Below are 20,473 nucleotides of genomic sequence, written 5' to 3'. Positions count from 1 at the left end.
GGATTGGAAGGGGTGAAAGTCTAAAAATTGACCATAATACTGTGTGATATTTATTTTAGGGTAGCACCACATTTGATCGTTTTGGTAAATAAAAGCATCTTAATTTTTGCAAATTGAGCAGTTTTTTCATCGCTGTCATTTTGATGACAATTCTGCTTTATTTTTGAAAACCCTTGAACGGAACTAAGTGCAGGTAAATTCGACAACTGGTAACTCAACGCCTACCAATTTACATACCTATACAGATGCATGCTTGAGATATCATTTCAAAAATTCGTGAAATTTTAATGAAAAATGGAATGAATTATGTAATCAAAATTTGATGCAAGTATACAATGCACATGATGTTTAAAATTTATAATCAGATGAAAGAAAAAATTCGAGTAATCTGATTCAAAAATGCAGATACCAAGATTACTCTTGATGATTATGGTGGTGGTACAGTTCCAGGCGGTCCCGGAGGTGAAGGAGCGAGGATACTCAATTTATGATTCGGATCGACCAATTTAGCCAATATCTCTATGACCGTTGGATCACCTGTCTTTTTCTACAAACAATTTGAAAAATTTACTTATCACAAGTCTTCCTGGAAGAAAACTGAACTAGGTATCTGAACAACTTACCAAAATGAAACTACTCAACGATTCTCCTCCGTAATCTTTTTTAAAGGCGGCATCGATCTTTGCTATATTTTCTCCTCGATTTAGAGCGATGATTAGTATCCAAACCGAATAACGATCACCTCTGTCACGAAAATCATGCAGTAGCTTTGCGAATAGTTTGATCCTATCCTTCACGTGACCAGCTGTGAGTTGAATGAAATGTACAATTTGGTCAGTAGTATCTTAAGTCCTTGAAGAACCGACATAAATTTAGTTTTATTTCTTACTGTAGAATTTGTCACTACCTATCGTCATCATCCGTTCCTTTTGAATTTTGATCAAAAGTGAAAAATGTGTGAAATAATTTTTAATGCTTTTGAAAAAGCTGGTTAAAATATTTTCATTCAAGTTCTTTCGAAGTATTTCATGGAGAGAGGGGATTGCGAAATTGTTAAATCAGTCAAAATTCAATATATTATGTACGTAGTTATATCTTCAAACTCAAAATCCTGAGGTCTGTGTAAGACATAGGGGTGGGGGGAGGGGGTGGTTGTATAGATCGGGAAATCTCTTTGAAGGGTAGAAATTGAGATTCAAAATCGATCGCAATATTTTGGAGTGAAAAGTGACGAAATTCGGGAAAAAATTCTTGGGGTTGGGTTGTTGGAAATCATGAAATACAAATTAATGTAACAGCATTTTTTTCATATGTAGAAGGGGTGGGATAGAGGGGAAAACGAAATTTCTGTTATTTGTAAAGGTTTATTCGTCTACTGAAGCACTCTAAGGTGAAGTGAAAAATCAGGTCAAATTTTAGGGTAAACTTGAATTTTTCATTTTCCAAATTTTTTCCACTAATTTTGAACCTCCTTTAAGTTCGCATTTCTCACATTTTTCTTCAGTTTAAAAACGCTTCAGTCGTGAATAATAAATTGATCTATGCAAATTCACTCTCCTTACCCATGCATTGGTAGGCGAACAGTAAATCATCATCGTACAGCACGTGGTATAAATCGTCTTCTATATCATCTCCTGGATGACGTTTTTCATAGACTTTTAAAACAGCTACAGAATATGAGCAGGATTTTTTTATGAGTATTGATTCTAAGACGTCCCTGTTTGTTCCCCAAAACGGCTGTTCTATAAAAACAATCAAAAGAACGAATATTGAGTATTTTTATTCAGAGATTGATCGAGGAAAATATCAAGTGAACAAAAACCTACCATCGTACATTTTCATCATTACATCTTTGCATTCTTGTTCAGCTGGAGGAGGTCCATCTGGCTCTCGATTGGACTTTTCAAAAAAAAAAAAAAAATCGATTAGAACAACAAAGTGACTAGAAATATGAACAGTTTGTGATAATGTAAATCGCTTACCTCAGCCCAAACTCTTAGCATATTACAAAATGGATCCTTTTGTTCTTTCCGGTCATCTTCGAAACCATCCCCCTGTACTGAGTGACAGAATAGACAGATTAACTCGAGATGATAACTGATTAATCTGCCTTATTTTTAAAAGATATCGCAGTGATTTTACCTTTATTATAAATTGATATAAAATGTCCCATATCCTTGACCAATATCATATCGATCGTTATTAACTTGGGATCTTTACGACCCATGAATTCTCCGAGATATTTAGCCAAGACAATAGTTTCATCTGTCACGAGAGCGAACAGTATATCTTTATACGTGGAACCCGAATCCTTATAAGGAACGTATTTATCGTCTATTAACGGAACCTGCGATGAAAAAATAGTAATGTCGAACTTATCGGAGTAGATAACACGGAAATGAGTTGAAAAATTATTATTAGATACCCCTCCATTAATGTTAGCTATTTCCATGTTGATTTGCATGCATTGTTCTGGTGTCCTCGTTGTGAGAATTTCAGCTACGGTGAGCTCGTTGAAACGAGAGTCGACGATATCAAATACTATCAACTAACAATACTGGCAACTCCATTTAAAATACATTGGGCGTTTTTGTCGCAACAAGGGCGCTATCTGAGCGGCTTGGCAAGTAACAGTAAGTAATAGGCATTCATGTCAAGGGCTGTGATTGGTCGATTTAAATCTCGCGGCTATCAGTACCACACAACAAACTAAAAAAACGAACTGATAAAACATCATAATACCGCAAAATTCAATTCAACCAATCAGAATGCTTCTGATAGGATTTAGTTACTTGCCTGGCCGCTAGGAGGATTAAACATAATTTTTCAACAGAGTTGCCAGTATTGTTAGTTGATAGTATTTGACGATATCTTTGGCATCTTTTTTCACATCTACGCATTGGTCCGACGAGGTCTATTACAAAAAAAAAAAAAATCAATTGAAAATAGGCCTAATTGATTGGCTGAATTTCTCTGCGATTGAATTACGAGTTTTTAATTGAAAAATGCAGGGTTGGTTCTCTACGCGTAGACTATCTTTGTCTACATAGTTTACGTTTGCCGCGTAATCTATGTAAACTTCATGTAAAGTAGACTTCCTGTAGACTATGTGTAATGTATGTCAACTTCGAAGTTGTGTATTCCCAAATTCCCTTCTTACTAAAAATTGTCAGATTTGCTTTTTTCAAGTTTTTTCCCTTCCAAAAGTTGTCAAAAATAAAGTACTTCAAAAATTGATAAAAATCCTTGTTTTTTGAGCCAAATTGCTGAAAATTTTCATTTTTTGCAAAAAGTTTAAAAAGCCTTACTTTTGTCTACAAATTGTTCAAAAGTTTCTTTTTTTACCCAAAAACTGCAAAAAATCTCGTTTTTTGAGAAAAATTCGGAAACTGCTGTGTTTTGCTAAAATTGTCAACTTTTGCTTTGTGAGAGATTCAAATTCTGACTTTTCAACACGACAATATGGTTAAAGATTTTTTTTCAAGATTTACTACCTATCCAGAAGTCGTTTTTCTGCCAAAAATTCTCAAAAACTGAAAAGTATTGCTTTTGTGCAAAGAAGGTTTGTTTTTTTTTACGCGAATTCCCAAAAATCTAGTTTTTGGATGTTTTTTGAATCTTGTTTGGTTTTTGAACACTGTTTGGATTTTCACCACATATTTCCAAAATCTTCTGCCAAAATTCATTGTAAAAAAGGCTTTAGTCTAAAACAGAAAACCGTTTTACTTTGTAGTTTACATAGTTTACATAGTCTACAATATCTACATGTAAACTATCGTTGTCTACAGTAATGTTGTTTACACGTAGACAAAGCGTGTAAAGTAGACTATATAGTCTACTTGCCAACCCTGGAAAAATGGTAAAAAGCTACCTATCTTAAATACACCTACGTAACGTGTAATGTTTATTATTCCTGTATAATTATAATTTTACCCAACTTACCCTACCTACTGATCCCCAGAATGTGAAAACAATTACCAGCTTGCGCAGCAACGTGTTCATTTTCAATTTTATTACCGTCGAATGATCGTTGTCGTGGTACGAGTAAATTCTACGCATGTGGAAAGCACACGTCAAATAAATACGTAGGAAAATTCGCAATTATTTGCATTGTCTGCTGCAAGCAAGCCAACCAAACGTTCATAGCGAGTTGTTGGTGAACGTGATTCACATATTTGCTCAGGATTTGTTTGAACTTGCAGGTCATGTTGAAGATCAATTGGTGGAGTTTGATGTCGATGATTTTGTTTCAGAATACCCTTTTGCATTTTTTGAAGGGCGATTTATGTACCTGATCAATTGCGAAAAATGTCTGTAATTTTTACCCATCTAACTTGATAAAATTCGAATCGAGTCGAATGACCGTAGTTGAGGAAATTAAATTTGGTTGATGTAAACTTTCTGTGTTTAATGATTACAATTTGAATTGAACTCAAATTTTACTTATTTAACTTTTAACTCATCATCTTAGTTACAAATGAATAGATACTTATTTGATTTGGCAGGATACAATTTCTATGTTTTATATCTTGACAATCGAGCTTTTCTGATGTTCTGCTCAATATTCATTGTGTAAGAAACAGCTGTACAAGCACTGAATACTTCTGGTTAGGTTTATCTACCTGTTCATTTATAGAATTGAAAATAAATCTCCAAGGCGGTAATGGTTTTCCCCCCAAAAATGATGTAATAAAAACTGTTCAGCTGCATCGAAGTTCCAAAAATTTGGCAATTTTGAATTATACATTGAATCTCACACGTACTACATACGTTGAAAAAAATCCTGGTTTACTCATTTACAATAATTGTCCAATGTAAACGTCATTTCGTGTCTGTTCAGTATTTGCCCCAAAATTTGTTCGTTGACACTGATTCATGCGAGCTTTCGTGACATTAAACTCTGCTTTTTTAAATAAAGAAAATCCGGCCCACTTTATTAAACAAATTTGACGGGAATTATGTATCGTTCGACCTCTATTGTATGTTTTTTGAAGACACGTGCCGCAGAAATTCGAAGAATTTGAATTATGTTATGAAATAAAAAATTAATAGTCTAATTACCTATCAATTCACTTGTCGAGTTGGGATATCACATGAGCTGAGTCGTATACACAGACCGAAGACAGTTTAGTAATTTCTGCAGAAAAGTTGATAATTATTGCGATCAGATGATTTCCTCTCGTTTTTTTTTGGAATTTTTCAATCGATTTGTTGGAGATTTCTGGGCATAGAGGGGGAGGGTCGTAGGGCTACACAATTTTGACTCATTTAAAATTAATAAAAATTGTTATTCGGCACGTGTGTTTTGTGATGATTTTCACAACACTGAATTAATATCAGGAATAGGCGCGGAGTTTTTTGAAAGCATAAAATCTTCAAAAAATTCGGAGTGATGAAATTATGTTGAAATTTCAAGTTTCAGAAATCTACTGGAGGGTTCAGTAATTTTAAAACAGTCGCTGGAGGCTCCAAAACGACTCGTCAGTCGACTTCGTAGCGTATTGAAATTAGTTTGCATGCAGTATAAATTTCGGCAATTCCAACTCCATTTGATGAAATTTTGTGGGAATTTTGAGTTTCAAAAATCTACTGGAGGCTCCAGAACTGCTCAAAACGGGTTGAAACAGTTTCCAGTCGATTTGGCAGGTCGAAAATAGGGTATATCCCAAATTTCAGCTTTCTAGGTCAATTTGGTAAAATTTTGATTTTTTCCCCTCATTTTTGGCCTAAATTTGATTTTCAAAAATTCACCAAAAATCGAAAAAGGCACTTTAGCACTTCAGACATTTTTGCCTGCTCTTTCGATCTAACTTTGTACGGTTTAAAAAATTTCGTTCCAGTCCTACGTTGGAACGCAAAATCTGTGATTTTGGCTGATCTGTCAATCAAAATGGCCGCCATTTTGTAAGTAGGGCCACTTTTTTTTTGAGGACAAGGGCTAGAAATGTTCGTTAGAACTTCCCCTTTAAGAAAAAAGTTGTCCCGGAAGATCGGCGGGGGTGCAGTAGATCCTTATGCACCCCCCCCCATCACTATATTTTTTTTTTGTTCAAAGGTACAGATGCATTTCTTTTTTTTTAAATATCGATGGAGAAAATGCACGAATTTTCCTAAATATTTGCACCCCACTGTCATTTTGCAGAATGTCAAACACTCCTACTTATTATTCTTTTCCTGTTTCTATCCTGCTTTTTGCCATAGTGTCTTTTTTTTTTTTTTTTTTTTTTTTTTTTGCAAAATGTTGCCAGAAAGGTATCTAGCCAGAGTCCTGCACGGTATAGTTGATTCAACTAGTTATCTGTGGGAGCATTCGAATAATCTAACGTATGAGTTGTCAACTAGATAACTATTGACGGCGCGCGCATCACATAGTTACTAACTACTCCTAACTCCAGTTACTTCGTGCGGTATGGTTAACTATCTAGTTGATCCAACTATTTCTCGTTGTGTTCCGAGTATTTTTGCGAGGGGTGACAGAGCAATTTTTTTATAGGGCTAAAAGCTGAATTTTGAGGAAGCGTATGTAATGTATATAATTTTCTGAAAATTAATTTTTTTTTCAGCAAGAGACCCTCCCCCTCCCCTCCAGTATTTTTCATTCTGATTAGCCAGATGTGGTTAGAAGTTAGAACAGATTTTGGAACGTAGAAGTTGGAAAAAAAATGTTGAATACTTTGAAATGTTTAACAACGATACCTTTATGATGTGTACTTGACTAAAAATTTGAATTACTCTGCAGCAAGGTTGGTACAGAAATTCAAAATAAAAAATTAACGATTGTTTTCCGGGGTTTTGTTAGTCTTTTGGCATTTGAAAATTAAATTCAAGAAGAGAAGAGAATATTTATGATTTTATACGAGTGAAGAGAGGGCGAGAGTTTTAGAAAATTTTCAATTTTTGAGGTAGGTACTTATAAAAAAATCATATTCAATTTAAGAGGTTTACACGTGAAAATTTTTTGCTTTTTGGTAATTTCGAATGAAATTTCACACTTTTTCGTTATCTAGCACATTTCTGCACTGGTACCAAGCCTGTAGAGATTTATTTTTGTTTGGTTTCTTAAATTTTGGAAGTTGATTTTTCATTCTGGAAAATAATTTATGAAAAATTACGCTGCAGAATTGAAATCTAATTAATAATTTGAAAATTAGAATAACTGATGCATTAAGTTGATTTTTTTGGCTCCAAAATTTGGCACAATTTCGTCAGTTGCGACAACAACTTAAAAAAAAACACTTCCATACATTACTTTTATATTTTTCATCAGAAAAAGTCACCCACACCCCCTGTTTGCACATTTCCTTGGCATTGGTAGGATTCATTTCGAGAAAAAAAACACGAAAACAGTATGTATAAAATGCCTCAAGAACGCATCAAATGGTACTGAAACTAAATTTTGACTAGTAGCTTTTTCATGATAATGAAAACGGCATGGGTGAATAAAAAATCCATCGATTACAAAAATGAAAAAAAAATTCATCAATCGGTTTGGGTGTCTTTGATGGGGTTACAATACATATTTCTGATAAGATTTCGGATAATATGCTGTAGGTGGATAATTCAACTAGTTGGAATAGTTATTCCAACTAGTTGAATAGTTATCTGAATAACCGTCCGACGATTAGGTTAGTTATCTGCGCGTCAAAACTATAACAACGCATCGTTAGACAGGTTGACTATTGCCTACGATGAGTCACCTCTATAGTTAACCGTAGTTAGCGTTGCCGATTCAACTAGTTCAACTATCAACTATACCGTGCAGGACTCTGGTATCTACTGTTTTTTGTATTTTTTTTTTTTCAATTAAGCTTTTAAAATTCTTCATTTTATTCTCTTCTTCATCTTTTGAATTTTTTTTGTTTTCAAAATAATTTCGAATAAGTATTAAAAAATATTGAAAATTTTGTTGTTTTTCAACCTCTCTTAGCAAAATTGAAGTATATACTTGTACATATTTGATGAATATTCCATGAAAAGCCTTACTTTTTCGTGTTGTTCTGTTTGTTGGATACCTAGTTCCATCTTATTTCGCTAAAAAAATCCTTTTTTAAAATTGTGTGTTTAAATTTGAAAATCCAAAACCTCGAAAAAAATTTTTTATTGTGTTTTTCCCTAGAAATAAAACTGAACATTTTGGTCAATGACTTGAGCCCCCGTCTAAATGAAATGAAATTATAAATTTTTTTCTGATCACATCTTTGTTCATCTAATGTGGCTAGCCTAATTTTCAACTCATCCAATAGTCATACTCTTTTTTTCATCTTTATTGTATGATCAGTTTTTTATTTGAAATAAAAATTTACTTCTTATTCTAAAGAAAAAATGCCAGATGCTCGTCATAAGCTCTTATTTGGAAAAATATTTAATAATTTATAAAAATATACTTACCTATCAGTTTTTCAAATTTAGTTTCACAGATGCCAGTAAATTGAGTAGGTAACTATATTTTGTCTACAATCATTTTTCATCTTGAGAATTCTTCAACAATAATCAATTAACATTTTCAAAAAAAAAAAAAAAAATTGTAGAATAAAACTATTGCGGTTTTGTTTATTTGGAGTACATTGAACTATCTCGTGTTTAAGAGTCATCCAAGAACGATGGCTTGTACGATGGATCCATCAGCATAGCCACGGATTCTACGAATATATGATCTGTGTTGGTTTGCTGAAAAAAAAATAATCATTCATTTTTATTATTGAACAAAATATTATTCATCGTTTTTGCGACGAAAACGATAATTACCAAAACGTATTTTCTTAAAGCCTTGTTTTTATATTCTTTTCGAAAAGCTGCGTCAATTTGCTTCCAATCCTCCGGTTTATTTGTGGCCAAAAGTATAACCCAGCTATTCCACCATGTTCTCGTATTGTAATCTTGATCATGTATGAGATTAGCCATGTATTTATATTTATCCTTGACAAAGATGGCTGCGAAAGAAGAAAATCAAAACTGTAGGTGTACAAGATTCGAAGTTCTTGCGAAAGCAGAAAATGTTTATTAATTTGTAGGTACCCAAAGAGCTGAAAACTGCGGATAGATTTTTATCCTTGATGTTCTGCTGGATGGTTTTTTCAATGGGGGTGTTTTGGAGTGATTTTTCATATTCTGCGATGACAGCTGAGCCATATTTGAAAGGTTTTTTTTATCAGGATCACTTCCAGCTGGGTGGTTTTCGTGTTCCAGTTCGGCTGTTCTGTAATATTTCAAGTATGAGGATGAAATTTTCATCATAACTCTTGCTAATAAGAAATGGAAAATGCTCCTCGAAGTTCCAAAATATTGAATACAATTTTACCTGCTTTTAAAGCTTCTACATCTTTCATCACATCATCATGGTTTACATCACCGGATGGATCCGGTTCTCGAGATTTCTACAAATTAAAATTAATCATTAATCGTGTCTCAAGTTCTGAAACTATTATGGAAGCATTCGATGTGGTTTGTGGCTAAAGGTATACGAACCTCAGTCCAAACTTTCAACAGCTTTTTGAATAGTTCGCTCTGATCTTGGCATCTTGCTTCAAAATTACCAGCTTCATATTCTGCGTGAAATAATTAAGTAAGGTAATTGCTCTTCTTCTGAATCTCATATCAACACTTCCCCTACTTACGTTCTTTGTAAACTTTCATGAAATTGTCCATATCCTTAACCTGTATCAGAACCACTGCCATGGATATTTCATCTTTCCTGCAGAAATATTCTCCAAAAAATGAAGCCAGTAGAGCTGTTTCGTCGAAAAACATGGTACACCAAAGATTGGTCAATGGTTCGCTGTTCAGAACTTCTTCGAGTGTTTGCTCATCTATCAATTTGTCCTGTTTGAAAAAAAAAATCGTGGATGAAGACCTGTTGTGAGTGTGTTGGTTTGTGCTTATCTGCCTAAATGTACTCACATCATTTCTCGCTTTTCCTACTGCATCGTTGATTTGCTTACGTTGGTCTGGAGTTCGATAGAGTAAGATGCTTGCCACTGCATAGTCATCGAAATTTGCATCGGTGAGAAATTTCACATCAGCGTTTAAGTCGAATGATGAGCCAGCCACCTACAAAAAAATTAAAACTTCGAATGAATTCGAAATGATTCGAGTGTTTATTTTTGTGGTCGTTTAAAAAGTATTGTTTTGGATTAAAATTCGAGTATGGTTTGAAATTATTACCTACCTGCGAATAAAGTTGTTGGATAGAAGTTCAAACCACACTTACTTTATCGATGATTGTGAATGAAATAACGAACGAAAACAAGACAAATATGGTTTGATGTTGAGAAAATTCACTCATGGTACTTTTCTTCTTTGAAATCATTCGGAAAAAATGCTAAAAAATTATAAATTTCAATAGTAGCCATTCATTTTGAACCTAGTGACTGCAAATTAAAATTTGTTTGATTTTTATATCGAGTCGCTGGTATTTTTCAAGTTTTCATGACTTCATACGAAGCAGATGTGTAAACGTGTAATCGCAGAATTTATTGCTAATACGACTTTGAAATTAAATTACTACGCGCAGTTTTGATTTTTTATCATCTTTTTCTATTCTTTTTTTTCTCTGAAAAAATATCATGTAAATTTCACCTGAGTAAACACATTTCGATAGTTCAAATGGTGAACATTCTGTTCAGTAGAATGAAATGAAATTTGATACTTTTACGTTTAAATTCAGAAATGAATTGGTGAAATAAGAATTGCGGAGAAGGGGGTCGCTTTTTGAGATATCTGGCTCAGAAACGCGTAAAATTTGGGTTTAGAAACAGTCGTCTTGAAATAAAATCATTTTCGACTTGAAAATATTCAAATTTTAAAATTTCCAAATACTCGTAAAACAAGTTTTTGAAAAATTTGTTACTTACCATTTTATAAGCTGATGCGAAAAATTATACAAATACTCAACACGTTTTCAACTATTACTCTATGAGCAGATCAACTTTGAATTCGAATCATTCAATGAAAAGTGAAATAAAAAAAATTGTTTATGAAAATCACTCTTCGATAAATAATTTAAACGTAATAAAATACCATCACACTTTTAATGTTTAACATCCCACTCATATAGTCAGTTAACGATTGTTATTCGTTTAATTGAATTGCAATATTCTGTATTTTCATTTTTGTACAATGATCGTTAGAGCTACGCATTGAATATGAAATATGCAAATATTTGTGGTAAAATCACCGTATATTTTATAGAAATGAGGATATTTATCAAGGAGAAGGATTAGGTGATGTTGGCTGAGCTGGTGCTGGTGCTGGTGCTGGTGTTGTCACTACCGTTGTAGATGGCACTGAAGGTGGTGTAGGGACATTTGGAGGTGAAGGTGGCTTTGGAGTGGCTATTGGTGCCGGAATACCGAGAAATTTTGGTTTATAAGTCGAATCTATCAGATAAGCTAATGTTTCCATGACCACAAAGTCTCCTTTGATGTTTTTCTGCAACGATGAATACAAATTTATGGGTATAGGGTTACTTGAAAAACTAATTAATACGATTAAAGGGGGAGAAAAATACCGAAATGAATTCCACCACACCGATATTATTATTTTCCCTTTTGAAACTGGTATCAATCTGTTTCCATTCGTCTGGCTTGAGAGTTTTCACCAAAATGATCCATGTGGCGAAACGATCCTTGTTGTCACTTTGCTCGTGTAGTTTTCTTGCCAACAATGTGTATTTGTCCTTTATGTAAGTTGCTTTGCAGAAAAATAGGAAGGAAAAATTAGAATAATTTTTGACGAATTAATAATTTTCCTACATAAATTTGTGTAGAGAATAGATTAAATATGATATGATTTTATCCATTTTTCATTAAGAAGATCCAAAAATTATATTGATGATTACCTATTCTGTATGCATGAAAATTAAAATTGAACGTATAAGTACCTACCTACCTAAAGAACAGTAAGCATCGACGAGAAACTCGTTTTTTATTGTTGCTCTTATGTCATCTTCGATGGGATGTTTATTCTTTTCTTCATATTTGTCTAGAATGGCTTTGGCCATCTTATAAGAGCTTTTCATAAGCACTTTTTCCAATTGATCTCGATGCTTATCCCATTTAGGTTTTTCTGTAACCCTTTGAATTTTTTAATGCATTTAATGAGCAATAATGCAGTTATGTGAATACGGTTTTAGATAAATTTTACCATCATTTAAAGCATCTGCTTCCTTATCGACAGCTTTTGAATCGATATCACCATCAGGAGGTCTAGTACTCTGAAATAAATCATTGTTTGATGAAAAATGCGTATAAGAAGTCGTCAAAATATTGACATAGGTACATACCTCAGCCCAGACTCTCAGCATGTTTCGAAAATTTTTTGATTGATGTTTTCGACTGTCTTCGAAACTGTCGTGGTGTTCTGCGCCAGGAAGGGAAACAGTTTGTGGATAAGCATTTAAATTCAAAATATGTAGTTGAAAATAATACTTGTATCCGAAAAGTTGACTTACGACTGTTATAAATTTTGATGAAACTCCCCATGTCATCAACCATTAGCATAAGGTTGATTATGCATCTTTCGTCTTTTTTCTTTTTTAGGAACCAAGTCATGTATTTACTTAAAATCGTATTTTTATCATCAGTGATGAGAACGAAGTATAAATCCAGATAGTGATTGGTGAATGGATAGGAGTTGGTCGCAGGTTCATAATCAGGGTCTATTAAAGGTGTCTGTAAAATTTGCCAAAAATTATCTATCAATAGTGAACTCTCGAAATAGAGGCTTGCTGTTTGAAAGGAAATGAGAACAATGCGTACTTTATCCAATTGACCAACATGGTCGTTGATTTGTTTAAGTTGATCTGGGGTTCGAAATGGTACAATTCTCATGAGTACAAGTTCGGCTCGATTTTGCTCTACGATGAGTTTGGCATCAGCTCCTACATCAACTTGTGTATCAGCAGCCTGAAATACAAGTTTCAAATTCGTATTGAGCGAATCCTTGTCAAAACTCACTTAGATTTGGGGCCGACATTCAATTTTTTTACGTAAAATTGGTGTGTCAAGTTGAAATTACCTGGTAGCTGGTGAAACATAGCGATATTGCTCCTATTATTCCGTACAATCGATACATTTCTACGTACAATATTACAAAAAGCTTGATATGGCATGTAGTTGCACGTGTATTACAGTTCCCTAGCTAGTTTTTAATTTTCAGTCGAATGAAAACCATTTAGCCCGCGTTTTTTTAATTTATGGGGTACATTTTTAAATTCAATGAATGCGCAGATTGTTGCGATACGACGATTTATGATTCTTGTATCAGATTTTTCCATCCGTGCGTTTGAAAGTCTAACAGAGGTGAATTTTTGCCACATCATGGACATGAACTCACGTGAATTGGTTGTGTTGAATGACATTACCACTTCCATTTTGTATTTGAAAATTGTTTTAAAGCATCATGATTTGAAGATGGATTACTGCACAAGGGAATAATTTTTTGCTGGTTTTGGTGATTTGTGAAAAAATTCTCCAGGAAAATGGGGCTGGGGCTGATGAGATCAAATTGGGAAATTGACCTACCAAAGAAAATTTGATTCCAGATGATTCTACCTCAGATCTGTGTTCGCCTGATCTGAATGGAAATCTTTAGATCCTCCATCTGATTATACATATATGATCAAACCTGTTTGGACCTTGTTGACCCGATCTACTCTAATGGAGCAGGTTAGAACTGGTTTGATGAGATGTAATCAGATGTTCTCTTTTTCCTGAATAGATGTGTTATCTGTTCAGATAATTACAATAACCAATCATATCTATTGCAGGCATGCTTATTGCTCATATATGCTCAATCTTCTAATTTGATAAGATCCAAATCTCTTCTCCCTTGGTTAGAATCTCCTTCTTTGCTGATTTGAACATGTGAACAGTTGCTATCCAATTGATGGAATGAAATATTGTTTTTACAAATTGCATAAGTACATACAAATATTAAGTATTTGTAGATAAATCATATATTTGAGACAAATGGACATTGTAGTAATTACATGGAAGGATTTGTTGATGTTGTCTGTGATGGTGGCGGTGTCACCACTGTTGTCGATGGCACTGAAGGGGGTGTTGGAACATTTAAATGAGATACTGGCTGGGATGGAGATGAGGGTACCTTTGGTGTTGCTATTGGTGCTGGAACACCGAGAAATTTTGGTTTGTAAGTTGAATCTATAAGATAAGCCAATGTTTCCATGAGCACGAAATCTCCTTTGATGTTATGCTGTAATGATAAATTGCAAATTCATACTCAGAAAGCTGTTTAGGTAATTTGATAAACAAAGAGCAACTTACTGAAATGAATTCCACAACTCCAATGTTATCATTTTCACGCTTGAAACTGGTATCAATCTGTTTCCATTCATCTGATTTGAGAGTTCCTACCAAAATATTCCATGTGGCAAAATGATCTTCATTGTCACTTTGTTCATGCAGTTTCCTTGCCAAACAGGTGTATTTGTCCTTTATATAAGTAGCTTTTCAGAGAAATACGCAGTACCATAAGTGTAAATAAGATATCACTTTGTGCGTATGAAAATTCAAATTAAATTCCTTGTTACCTAAAGAACAGTAAGCATCTACAAGATATGGATTCTTTATTGTGGCTCTTATGTCATCTTCGATGGGATGTTGATTCTTTTCTTCATATTTTTCTAGAATAGCTTTAGCCATTTTATAAGAACTCTTCATGAGGACCTTCTCCAATTGATCACGATTTTTGTCCCATTTGGGTTTTTCTGCAACCCACTTTCATAATGTTGGAACAAGCAGTAATGCAAAATAATAAAAGTGCAAGTAGGTTCACTTTACCATCATTTAGAGAGCCTGCTTCATTATCAACAGCTTTTTGATCAATATCGCCATCAGGAGGTCTGATGCTCTAAAGACGATGATTGATCATTGTAAAACAGAGAAAACACTTGCCCAAAATACAAAATAAAGTTATCTGCACCTCTACCCACCTCAGCCCAAACTCTGAGCATATTTCGAAAATTTTTCATTTGATGTTTTCTACTTTCGTCGAAACTATCATGGTGTTCTGCACCAGGGAAAATAATAGAAGTAATTAAAATGGTGGTACTTGAGATAAACTTGTGATTTGCAGGTCAATAATTGTCATGTATAAATACTTACGACTGTTGTAAACTTTCATGAAAGTCCCCATGTCATCAACCAGTAGCATGAGGATGATTATTACACTCGGATTTTTAGCTTTCAAGAAGTAGGTCATGTATTTGCTTAAAATTGTATTCTTGTCATCTGTAAGAAGGGTGTAGCATAGGTCCAGGTAGGAATCAGTGAATGGATCTGAGAAGGTGACGGGTTCATAATCAGGATCTATTAAAGGTGTCTGTGAAATCCAAACAAGCTTATGACGAGATAGAGAAATGGAGAAAATGATATTAACTGTATAACATACATAATCCAATTGACGAATATGATCGTTGATTTGTTTACGTTGTTCTGGAGTTCGAAATGGTATAATTCTCATCACAATTAGTTCTGCTCTATTGTTGTCTACAATTAGTTTGGCGTCAGCTACTACATCAATTTGTGTATCAGCTCCCTGAAATACAACTTTTAAGTAATAACTTACTGGATTATTACAAATTTTCAAATAAGAGAGGTTCAAATTAAAACTACCTGGTAATTTGCAAAACACATTAAAACGCATATTGCTGCTATTACTTGGTATGATTGGTTCATTTTTACAATGTACCATAGAACTAGATGTACATAGTTACAGACGCATTTTGTTCTGTGATTCACAAGCTGGTTTTCAATTTTCAAATGGAAATTATTGAGCTAATATCTTTGAATTTATGTGATACGTTTTTAAACCGAATAAATGTTAAAACCCTTGGGACAATAGGTTGGTATGTAAAACGATTTTATGATTTTTATCAGGTTTTTATAGTTATTATTTATGGTTTAGTGAACTTGAATATTTGTCATGTTATGAGCAGCTAAATTGACCTTTCGGGTGAAATCTGCTATTATAGATTAATCATCTCAATTTCAAAAAAGTAAAAAAAATCCAAGCCCAATATTTAATGTATGAGTCAGTCATGGAACGAGTTACACTTCTAATCTCCATGATTGTGCCAAAAAGTACAGAATGTACTTACCTTATGACCTGAGAGACACATTAATACACAAGTAACAATAATTTGCAACGATTCATGCATTCTGCAGAATTGAGTTGTAGAAAAACCTTTGTTTCAAGCATTGTATGCAGAGATGCTGCAGTTATCAATATTCTGCTATTAGACTTGATTTTATACCAGTTGTGTTAGTTCATAACTTATGTAATTGTTTTAGAGTAATTAATATTATGATTTGACAAGAATGATGGGAATCATTTATCATTTTGTGAGTTGAGAGATTAATTAGACTTATCAAACTCAAATGCAGTTACAAACCGAGTCTTAAATACTTAATTGATTTTATTTTCTTCTCAAACATAACCCTGAAAATGAGATCTGAAGTCAAGATCTTTCTAGTCGATGTACAATTAGATTAAGCCAGACACTTGGAGATGGAATGATATGACATTTCACACAACACAACAATTGGTGTTTCATCTGACTTCTAAGCAATTTGTGCTGCAATGTTATTATCAATTACTTAGTACTAATCTGACTGTATTTTTTTTTTGTTTCAGGTGAGTACATACCTATGTTTGCCATAAGAGTTGAAGAACACAGTAGGTCTAGGTACTAAGTGAGTTGAATGCTTATGATACTATTTAAGTGTTTATTTGCTTGGTGGGTGTTACGATGATGAACCACCAACTTACAGATACACATTGAATGTGAAATATGTTTTCAGTTCAATTCCCTTAGAAGAGAAAGGAATGCGAGATGTGATAATTTATTCATACAAATGATTGTTAAATAGGTTGTTCTGCAACATTTCAACTGCCCATTGGGCAAATCTGAGGCATTGATTAAACAAATTCATACTGTCATAATGTTTTTTACCTTTGTGCCTAAGTTATTGAACAAAGGATAAATTCCACACAAATCACATTTATGCACATTGAACAGAAACTACAATTAATTAACCAGACAGCGAAGGTGGTTGTGGTGGCTGCATTGGTGGTACTACACAGTTTGGTGGAACTGGAGGTCCTGAAGGTGCTGGTTGGGCTGGAGGTGCTGCTGGAGTCGCTATTGGTGCCTGCATTGGTGGCACTACACAAGTTGGTGGAACTGGTGGTCCTGAAGGTGCTGGTTTGGGTGGAGATGTTGCTGGAGTTGCTATTGGTGCAGGAACATCGAGAAATTGTGGTTTATAATTTTGATCAATTAGGTATGCAAATGTTTCCATCAGAACAAAATCTCCCAAAATGTTTTTCTGTAATTGTAATTCTCAGTTAATTAAATAAATCACTGATTTGAAAAAATTAATCAAGAAAATGGTCCATTACTGAAATAAATTCAACAACGCCAATGTTATCATTGTCTTTCTTGAATTCAGTGTCAATTTGTTTCCATTCATCTGGTTTCAGGATTCCTATTAGAATGTTCCAGACTGTCCAGTTGTCATTACTGTCACTGTGCTCATGTAGCTTTGTGGCCAAACACTTGTACTTGTTTTTTATGTAGGAAGCTTTGAAGGAAAACATAATTTTCAGAGTATAAGATGGATAATTCATCAAAACTCAAAAGAAAATGATTGAATCTTTTCAGGTCTGATCAGGTTAGATCCAATCAAGTCTCTCCTGATGAGCCTGATTTCATCTGTGTAGATCTAATTGGGTCTGGGGAATGTGTAGATGTGATCTAGTCTGATCAGGGCTGTTGAATTACCGTAATTTATTCGCTGGTAAAATACGGCGGTAAAATACAGTAAAATACAGTATTTCACGGTATTTATGGTATTTTACCAATTTGGATATGAAGAGTTATTTGAAGTTTGACTTCGAAGTTCTAGTTCTGAACTTCTGACCTGCCTCTGAAGTAAATTTTCATCTGTTTTAGGTGTTATAAGAGATTATAGGAAATTTTCCATGGACATTTTTTGGAAAATGGGGAAAATTTTTGGTAACTTTCAAATCATAAATTTCCATGGAAATTTGGAAATTTATGAAGGAAAGATGAAAAAAAAGTGTTCAATTTGGCTTTTTGGTAAATTATGGTAAAATACGGTAATAAACTTTTGGTAAAATACTGTAAAATACGGTAAAATACCGCCGCAATTTACCAACATAAATTACCTTACAGCCCTGAGTCTGATCAATGGGCCTGCATAGAGCTAACTGATCACAATTTTGATCTCACTGGGTCTGATCAGGTCGAAATTGGATCCAGCAAATCTCCAGATCTGATAAGGTCTGATCAAACCCAATCACATTCTGGTGGGATGCATCTCTACAAGGTGAATGGTGATTGTTTAAATTTCTGATTCCTTCACTTCTGTTGATGGGCATTGGGCAACCAATATAATATTTTAAATGTTTTTATTTATTTTGGTCTGCTGAAGCAGAGAGGATTTATTGGATTTGGTCAGCAAAACAGACCTGTTCAGATTCAATCATTTTTTGCTGGGAAATTATTCCAATGAAAGAAATGGTCACCAATAAGTTCATAATGTGTAATCATATGACTTATATGCCTACATAATGATGGTATGCAGCCTATCCAACATCTGCACCATAAAAGTTGCATACCTGTCACTTGACGGCATCAGAAACTGTATGAATCACATGTCTATGTTTTAAAAAAACTGGTAGGTTACCTAAAGAGCTGTATGCATCTACGAGGTCTGCATTTTTAATTATTGCTTTGATGTCATCTTCAATCGGGTGTTTATTTTTTTCTTCATATTTTGTCAAGATAGCTTTGGCCATTGCGTAAGAACTCTTCATGAGAACTTTTTCCAACTGATCGCGATCATCATCCCATTTAGGTTTTTCTGTTCAAAATAAATTCATTTTATAAAGTTTGAATCGAAATTGAAAAATGTCCTATAAAAATTAGAATGCAACAAATGCACTAATGATACATACCATCAAGCAAGGTACAAGCTTCTTTGTCAACGGCTGTTTGATCTGCAGCGCAATCAGGTGGTCTGTTACTCTATAAATAATCCATGAATAGACTCAAAAAGTCTTCGGGTAAAAAATACTTAGTAAGAGGGACTTACCTCAAGCCAGACTCTTAACATATTTCTGTAAGGTTTTCTTTGATCTTCGCAAGCGTCATCAAAACCATCTTTGTCTACTACAGAGGAATGCTTGGAAATTAATTTCACAAAGTTGATTTTTTTTTCAAGAATAACGTGGATTTTATTTTGAATATGCTGTGTTCTTACTGCAATGGCATGCTTTTGTGAAATCGTCCATACGATCAACCAGTAGCATTATGATGGTTATTAATGTTTCATCCTTGGCTTTGAGAAAACTGAAGATGTATCTACTCAGAATTGTGATTTTATCGCTGTTCAGTAAAACGAAACATAGATCTAGATATGGGATTGAGCCTGGTGCTACAGGCATGTATTTGTCATCGATCAAAGGTGTCTGTAGATAAATTAGGTGCAAGAACAAATTAGGTACTGGAAATATCCTTATAAGTTGATATGAAGTGGGAACTGTGTCAATACGTACTACACCTTTTTGACGAACCATGTCATTAATTTTCTTTCTTTCATCAGGGTTTCTAAATGGGAATATTCTCATGACGATTAGCTCGGCTCGATTGGAGTCTGCAATGAGTTTTGCCTCAGCAGCAACATCTGGTGGAGGTGTTGCAGAACTCTGTGAAAAAGTTTTGAATTGGAGAAGACATCGGTGTAGTGATAAAATTATCATAATAGAAAGAATTTTTCATCATGACAATGAATGATTGAATAGTGAATAAAAGAGAAGAATGTCCTTAGATGACTTTGACATCTCTCATGCCTGTACAATTGTAAAAAATGTTTGATTAAAATTACCTGATGAGTTGTGAAACCCAATATTAAGATGCAGATTTGGATTAACTCGCGAGATTGGTTCATGCTTTGGTAGTCCTGTGATACTTGCAGCAGCAGTTACATTGAAACTACAATTCACCAGTTGGATTTGAAGTTTGCACATATTGCGTGACGAGTGTTTGTTTTAATACGAGTGTTTGAGATTCAAGTCAAACAAATGCGTCAATTTTTCGCGATAAACAATGAGTGAGCATTACAATTTGAATTTTCAAAAAAATCCGGTGTGTTCTCTTTCAGCATAATCATTCAATTTTTTAAAGTGAAACAAGTAATCAAGAAGTACAAATCTCAATATTCAACATTTTGAAAACATTGTTGGGTTCAGTCAGAGTGTTTCAACTAATAAAATCAGTCTAAAGTATATAAGAAGCACTAAAAACACCCAAAGAAATTGGGTAGGTTTTACATACTATCAGCCAAATACTTTGAGGTTTCGACTGTTTTGTGTTTGAATTTTGATGTGCTGAAATGTTAGTTTTGTTTCAAAGGTACATACAATT

At 34.0% G+C, this 20,473-nt stretch overlaps 6 protein-coding genes across 11 annotated transcripts in view; 1 reads left to right on the top strand and 5 right to left on the bottom strand.

The window, feature by feature from the left end:
- Nucleotides 1-20,473, top strand: part of Adcy2 (adenylate cyclase type 2 Ac76E) — a 605,017-nt gene that overhangs the window by 429,411 nt on the left and 155,133 nt on the right. The gene's annotated exons all lie outside the window — the stretch shown is intronic.
- On the bottom strand, nucleotides 275-4,073 carry LOC135848889 (uncharacterized). The gene is made up of 9 exons (XM_065368970.1): nucleotides 3,943-4,073; nucleotides 2,873-2,914; nucleotides 2,426-2,536; nucleotides 2,143-2,347; nucleotides 1,983-2,059; nucleotides 1,827-1,899; nucleotides 1,563-1,742; nucleotides 624-805; nucleotides 275-547 (listed from the first exon to the last, which is right to left on the bottom strand). Exons 1-9 carry the CDS (start codon nucleotides 4,057-4,059, stop codon nucleotides 428-430), a joined length of 1,107 nt encoding a protein of 368 aa, XP_065225042.1. The 5' UTR covers nucleotides 4,060-4,073; the 3' UTR covers nucleotides 275-427.
- Nucleotides 8,377-10,402, bottom strand: LOC135848249 (uncharacterized). The gene is made up of 8 exons (XM_065368087.1): nucleotides 10,208-10,402; nucleotides 9,898-10,047; nucleotides 9,615-9,819; nucleotides 9,466-9,545; nucleotides 9,299-9,374; nucleotides 9,016-9,196; nucleotides 8,746-8,930; nucleotides 8,377-8,667 (listed from the first exon to the last, which is right to left on the bottom strand). The coding sequence occupies exons 1-6, from the start codon at nucleotides 10,304-10,306 to the stop codon at nucleotides 9,102-9,104; spliced, it is 705 nt and encodes a 234-aa protein (XP_065224159.1). The 5' UTR covers nucleotides 10,307-10,402; the 3' UTR covers nucleotides 8,377-8,667; nucleotides 8,746-8,930; nucleotides 9,016-9,101.
- LOC135847942 (uncharacterized) lies at nucleotides 11,158-13,132 on the bottom strand. Its single transcript, XM_065367683.1, has 8 exons — nucleotides 13,015-13,132; nucleotides 12,756-12,902; nucleotides 12,449-12,668; nucleotides 12,281-12,357; nucleotides 12,142-12,211; nucleotides 11,887-12,063; nucleotides 11,507-11,688; nucleotides 11,158-11,427 (listed from the first exon to the last, which is right to left on the bottom strand). Exons 1-8 carry the CDS (start codon nucleotides 13,069-13,071, stop codon nucleotides 11,203-11,205), a joined length of 1,155 nt encoding a protein of 384 aa, XP_065223755.1. The 5' UTR covers nucleotides 13,072-13,132; the 3' UTR covers nucleotides 11,158-11,202.
- On the bottom strand, nucleotides 13,976-16,256 carry LOC135848487 (uncharacterized). Of its 2 annotated transcripts, none has more exons than XM_065368403.1 (8): nucleotides 16,121-16,256; nucleotides 15,412-15,558; nucleotides 15,126-15,342; nucleotides 14,954-15,030; nucleotides 14,802-14,871; nucleotides 14,552-14,728; nucleotides 14,286-14,467; nucleotides 13,976-14,214 (listed from the first exon to the last, which is right to left on the bottom strand). In XM_065368403.1, the coding sequence occupies exons 1-8, from the start codon at nucleotides 16,178-16,180 to the stop codon at nucleotides 13,984-13,986; spliced, it is 1,161 nt and encodes a 386-aa protein (XP_065224475.1). In that variant the 5' UTR covers nucleotides 16,181-16,256; the 3' UTR covers nucleotides 13,976-13,983. The 2 variants fall into 2 exon arrangements, with proteins under 2 accessions (XP_065224475.1, XP_065224474.1); XM_065368402.1 differs by lacking the exon at nucleotides 16,121-16,256 and adding an exon at nucleotides 15,636-15,764.
- LOC135848486 (uncharacterized) lies at nucleotides 16,856-20,424 on the bottom strand. Its single transcript, XM_065368401.1, has 8 exons — nucleotides 19,935-20,424; nucleotides 19,606-19,755; nucleotides 19,311-19,518; nucleotides 19,143-19,219; nucleotides 19,006-19,075; nucleotides 18,735-18,911; nucleotides 17,425-17,606; nucleotides 16,856-17,351 (listed from the first exon to the last, which is right to left on the bottom strand). Exons 1-8 carry the CDS (start codon nucleotides 19,995-19,997, stop codon nucleotides 17,055-17,057), a joined length of 1,224 nt encoding a protein of 407 aa, XP_065224473.1. The 5' UTR covers nucleotides 19,998-20,424; the 3' UTR covers nucleotides 16,856-17,054.

The sequence above is a fragment of the Planococcus citri genome, chromosome 5, assembly GCF_950023065.1.
Source record: "Planococcus citri chromosome 5, ihPlaCitr1.1, whole genome shotgun sequence".
Lineage (NCBI taxonomy): Eukaryota > Metazoa > Arthropoda > Insecta > Hemiptera > Pseudococcidae > Planococcus > Planococcus citri.
This window is presented reverse-complemented; position numbering and strand designations above follow the sequence as displayed.